The sequence below is a fragment of the Sceloporus undulatus genome, chromosome 1 (genome assembly GCF_019175285.1).
Source record: "Sceloporus undulatus isolate JIND9_A2432 ecotype Alabama chromosome 1, SceUnd_v1.1, whole genome shotgun sequence".
Classification (NCBI taxonomy): Eukaryota; Metazoa; Chordata; class Lepidosauria; order Squamata; family Phrynosomatidae; genus Sceloporus; species Sceloporus undulatus.
Window position 1 is genome coordinate 161095314 of NC_056522.1, and position 5886 is coordinate 161101199.

The following is a 5886-nucleotide window of genomic DNA, read 5'->3' on the forward strand; positions in this document are numbered from 1 at the left end:
GTCTCCTAGGGAGCCTGTGGGGGTTGAAGAGTGGGATAAAAATGCTATAAACAAAGGTTTTTAGCTCTTCTGCGAGTGCAGGTATGTGGATAAACATGGAGGTTGAGGGGCTGCTGAGTCAGATTTGGAGTGGGCACAAAGATGAGGTTTTAGTAACATGTACTTTTTCAGCCTTGCCTGTGTACCAGAAAGAGCATAAGGCCCCAGTCCTGTGTGTGCTGCCCCTTTAAAAAAGTGGAACTCATTTCTGAAAATATACAAGCTATAAATCATGTAAACCAAAACAAAGTCAGTTTGTAAACTTGCTCAATTTTGCATTTAAAAAATGAGGTGACAGAATTCTGGCTCTGTTTGTTATAGAAGTTAATTTTCATCTAGTGTAGGACATATGAAAAAATTCCTTGGTGCAGTCCTTGTCTAGCCCTACTTATGTATGTGCTGGAGAATGTATGCTGTAGAGATGTTTCTAGGTGTGGATGTCAGAATACTGTAAATAAATACCGTAAATAAATAAGTTCCTGGACAGCCCTATTGCTATTTCCAAACCTTGCTTCAAATGTGGAACAAAGCTGTTAAGGAAGTGATAATTGTTATTATAGATAGAACTGGTTTGTGTGATTTTTGTTTGGTCAGCTAGAGTATCGCTCAGGTAGTAAATGCATATCTTTCTTTTTTAAGCAGAGTATTAATTGCAGGGACAAAGGCTGTATTTCAGCATAACAGAATAGCTGTTGCCCTAGCATTCCAGCAACAGTTAGCTGAAGTATGTTATTTAAGTCTTTATTTCACTTTTAAACTGTCTACTAATCAATATTCTCCAGGTTATGTATATTTATAAAAGTTATTAAAAATAGGCAAATGAAGCATGAGATAAAGACAAGATATAAATAGCTGTAGATAATAAAACATGTTGGCATATAAGATCAAACTAAAAGAAGGATGCAGAAGCATTAGCACAGTTTTTAAAATGCTGGAAAGACTACAGTGTTGGTACAAAGTGAGCCTCTCCAGGGTGGGCATTCCCCAAAAAGGGTATTACACTGAACAGCTGCTTTTTCTTGTAGCTACCTACCTTGTGTTAGAAGCATGTGCTATTGTGAATTTTCCTGGAATATTATGAACCATGCTGGGTTGAAAAGGATGTGAATAATCATTTGGGCGCTGTATTGATGGTGGGAATTCTGAATTCTGCATTCTTACCTGAAGAGGGAATATATATCATGCTATAAAAGTATGAAGTAGAACTGTAGTGGATCTGACTGACAATCCTGATATCTAGTCTGGAGCCACACATCTCAGTACATAGTTTACCAGGTTATTTGACCATTAGAACATGAAATGGAGATAGCCCCTGTTCTCTAGTTTTCTGGTCATTTAAATAACCTTTGTCATTTACAATGTACTGAGATGGGAGGAAAGCACTTCTAATGCTGAAGCAGAAAAGCAAAGATGAATTTCTGCATATCGAAAACAAATCGTTTTGCTTTTGCTGTCTAGAATGATTACTTTGTTGTGATCACCCTGCTTATTCTTCCATGATTCATAGAGTATTAATGGTTGTGTGTATGTGTGAAGCATATGTTTTTTGTGCTACTGGTTTTGACTTTGTTTCTTTTTTAATGTGTACATTCTAATCTCATTTATAGCAAAGTTTTGTATTACTTTTTAAAATAATGCATTTAAAACATCATAAGTTTTTGCTTTCTCTTTCATGTTTATGTTTGTAGACTTTCAGATTCCCCCTCCCTTCCCCCAAATATAAATCTGTTTCTAATTCCCTGGCTCCATCCTGAATAATTCACCCTCTGTGCAATAATTTATTTGTCTAACACCTATGTTCTATTATTTTGGTGACAATTAATTTTCCTAACACATAATGGAGATGGCAGCCATATAAAATAGAAGGTAACTCTTCTTTTATTTTGACCCACTTAGCATAAAAATAAACACACTTTGGAAATGCTATTTACCTATTCTTGTTGGGGAATTCTGGAAATCCCAAAAAAGTAACCTTTCTACCTCTGAGTATAGAGGTTTTCATCTTGTGCCAAGTATGAAAATAGTGTATTACTTATAAAATAAGCCACATTCCAGTGAGGAAGCTGTATTTTCTCTAAGGATGCTAACGTGCTAAGAGATAATAATGGAGGAAAATGTCTTACTTTCTTTCCCATATGATTTCAGAGTACAGAATTTTCTGAAACGCCTTCTCCAGACAGTGATTCTGTCAATTCTGTGGAAGGCCACTCTGAACCATCATGGTTTAAAGACATCAAGTTTGATGACAGTGACACAGAACAAATTGCAGAAGAAGGAGATGACAACTTGAATAGTAAGTTTCTGAATCTTTCTCCCGAGGATGTCTTAATAGCATGTAAAAGTTTTGCTTTGCTCTGCTTGTAGAAATGCAAGTTTTTTTTTTCTAATCCTTTTAAGCGGATGCAGTATTTTCTGTGTGATTTGCTAGATGGATTTTTTTTCCTGGCAATAAAATGTTTGTGCAGTAGTTGTTGGCATGACTTTTAAAAGCCTTTCCACTTTTAAAAATAAAAGAAGGAAAGCAAATGGCTTCAAATTACCATCACAATCTTTTAAAAAGCCACAAGATACCAGCAGATGAAAATACTGTCTCTTCTCTTCTCTTCAGCATTGCACATGGGGCTTTGTTTAATTAAGATAATTTCTCTCCTCCTTGAAACCCTCATGAATACCTGTTATTTGAACCCGCCCTTTCCTCCCTGTGTCTTTTCCCCTCTCACTCAAATCTAAAAGATTCTGCCAGCCCTAGCAAGCGTACCTCAGTCAGCAGCTTCCAGTCTGCCATGGACAGCGACTCAGCTGCTTCCATCAGCCTGAACGTGGAGCTGGACAACGTGAACTTCCATATCAAGAAGCACTCCAAGTACCCTCATGTACCCCCTCACCCTGCCGACCAGAAAGGTATGAGGTTATCACACTTGGAGTTGCACATGATAGAAAACAGGGCTTGGATAGCAATTTGTCTGAATTGTCGCTCCTGTTGTCAATCCCCTGCTCTCATGTCTTCTTGCCTCAATTGAGATTGTTGTAAGTAAATTATCAGTAAATTATGTCATCAGTAAATTATAACCAGCAAAATATGTTACAAATTCTGACTCGGCTGCTGCCTTTTGTCTGTGTATATTTGGGTGTTTTGAAGAACATCTGCTCTAAGCTTCAATTGAGACTGGACACAGATATAAGACAAAGAGGGTCCCATTTAAGAGTTCCATGAGATGCAGGAGCCATAGTGCTGCTATATATAAAATATTGACATGGAGCATTCCAGATCATTGTCATTTCCTTTGGTGCCACAGCCAGTTCTCTGTCTTCACAGGGAAAGTGATTTTGTGGGTCTCCACCTGATAAAGTAGCCTGCTTCAACCTGGTGCTCTTCTGATATGTTGGACTACAACTTTTTTTGCCCCCTGCCAGTACAACCAGTGCAGGTTGGTGTGGTGGGAGTTGAGGCTTCAGGACACCATGTTAGGGAGGGTGGCCCTAAAGGAATATGGGAATTACTCTCTTGCAGTTAATACCACTAGTGAGTTTCGTAACATAACATTTCTATATGTAGTGGTACCTGTTTTGAACCACATCCATCCTTTTTTCTTTAAAAGTGTAAAAGCATATAGAATATTAATTTTTAAAATACATAAACCCCTGCTTTTTCCTCTTCTCCCCCCCCCCCCCCCACCAAAGAACCAAACCTCATGGTGATATTGCAGAAAAGTATGACCTTTTCCTCTTCCTTGTTTCTTTTGCCATTACTTCCTGACTAAAGCCACAATGGAATTTAGGGGATTTTGTGTTTCTAAACGGAAGTATATAAAAGAAGGTAAATTTGCCTGTGCCTGCTGTTGCTCATAGATGCAGTCAGAGAGAGAGAAACTAACAGATGCAGCTTTTAAGTTTGACACACTGTAGTTCAGTATATGGCTGAACTTTCAAGGCATAGTAACATGCAACAGCTCTGCTTACTAAAATCCTAAATTAGTTGCTATGTGTTGAGACTAATATGAAATAACCATAGTACTAGAAGTTCTTCTTTTGCTTGTGAATTAACAGACTGTTATATTTCTTCTAATACTGCATGCCAGTTATGTGTACAGTATACCTCTGAAAAGTTCTCTTGGTGGTCATAAAGTGGCAGGGGGCGGGGAAGTAAACATTTAGTATTGCATTCGTTTCCTGAGAAATGTTGGCAGGTTGGTTCACCACTGATTGACTTTGGTCACATGTATATAGCAGTTAAAGTATTTATGGAAACCACAGATTCATAGTTATTTCTGTCTGGCATTTTCTCTGAGTCCACTGATTCATACATATTTCCTGATGTATAGGTCAGAATATGGGAAGGGTGCTGCTTCTCTCATTCAAGTCGTACATGGCAGCCAAAAGCAGCTTTGACTCATCTTTGCTTTGCCATGTGACAGTGCTAAGTTAACCTGTGATGTCCCCTCCTTCCAGCGGCTTACTGTGGGGTTTCTCTTTTAGATATCTTTCAGCTGAGTACCATTACCTACTTCCACACAAATTAGGAATGTGTGTTAGTAGTTCATTGGAAGCCTACTCAAAGTTTGGCACTTATTATGATCGCATTTCCTTCCATAATAAGAGCTACCAATGTTTTTGGGAAATGTAGAAGACAAACAGAGCACTCCTTCTCTGTCCCATTGGTGGAGGCAGTAAACTGTGAGAGGACATGGCAGAGGACTTTCTATGCTGTGGCATCTGAGTTGTGAAATGCCCTCCTCTTAGAGGTTAGCTAGTGTGGGTTCCATTCCAGCACCAAGTCAAAACATGGCTTTTTATTAAAGCCTTCGAGGTTTAATTGCTTTTATCCAATTTGTTATGGTTTGCATTATTTTTAATATGTTTTTAGTCTTTTGCAGTCATTTTCACAACTTTGAATTGTTCTAAACAGATTTTATTGTACTCTACCCTGAGATCCTCAGGTATAGGGCAGGATATAAATATTTTAATAAACAGAATTTTTTTTAAGTTGTAGTGAGGCTGCATGTATATTATGTTGAGGTTGCCAGTTTAAACAGGCTAGTTGTGTGTGAAAGCACCCAAGCAAGATTGCTGCAAAAAGTAGCAGTTGTTTCAGTGATTTTGTGAAAGCAGACAGTGGACTGCTGATGTAGTCCTGACAAGAAGTAAATACAGATTTTGGTATGTGGGAGTGGGGGACATGCATAAGCAAATGTACGAGATAGACATAAGAGCCAGTATGTTATAGTGGCTTGAGTGTTGGACTATGAGTCCAGGGTTCAAATCCCTTCTCAACCATGGAAGCCCACTAGGTGACCTTGGGCAAGTCACACTCACATCCTCAGTGGAAGGCAGTGGCAAACGTCTCTCCTCTAAAAAAATCTTGCTAAGAAAACGTCTGTGATAGTTTTGCCTTAGGGTCTCCATAAGCCAGAAATGACATGAAGGTACACAGCATGAAATAGGTAGTGAAAATGCAAAAAGAGTCTGGGGGGAAGTGAAATGTTTCTAGCTGAACAGTGGGCTAGAATAGAGGTGCGTGTCAGTGTTGTTTTTTGGCACCCATTTATCTAATGGGTTTTTAAAATCACTTTTCAGGATAAATTATCTTCTCAAAGTGATTTACATTAGCTATACAACAATTACTGTTACCCTGAAAGAACAATACTGAAAGAACAATACTAACATAAAACCAGACAAACAGCTCGATGAAAATAACAACAAATAAATTAAGATCAGTCCTGGCCTTTAGAAATGGTCAGTGGGAGTACCATAAAGCAGGCTGAGCATCCTGTTGCTTTCCAGATATTTAGTGCTACATTATTATTATTATTATTATTATTATTATTATTATTATTATTATTATTATTA

General features: G+C 38.1%; 1 protein-coding gene across 9 annotated transcripts in view; it reads left to right on the forward strand.

Moving 5' to 3' along the window:
* Positions 1-5886, forward strand: part of PIKFYVE (phosphoinositide kinase, FYVE-type zinc finger containing) — a 119933-nt gene that overhangs the window by 56642 nt on the left and 57405 nt on the right. For 6 of the 9 annotated variants that reach the window (XR_006104034.1, XM_042467765.1, XM_042467797.1 and 3 more), the window contains 2 exons: positions 2185-2332; positions 2773-2940. Coding sequence is in view for 8 of the 9 variants with exons in the window: in XM_042467765.1 (XP_042323699.1) it covers positions 2185-2332; positions 2773-2940 (316 nt within the window). In the remaining variant the exon portion in view is untranslated. The remainder of the gene's footprint in view (positions 1-2184; positions 2333-2772; positions 2941-5886) is intronic. The other 3 variants (XM_042467806.1, XM_042467815.1, XM_042467822.1) reach the window with 1 other exon arrangement.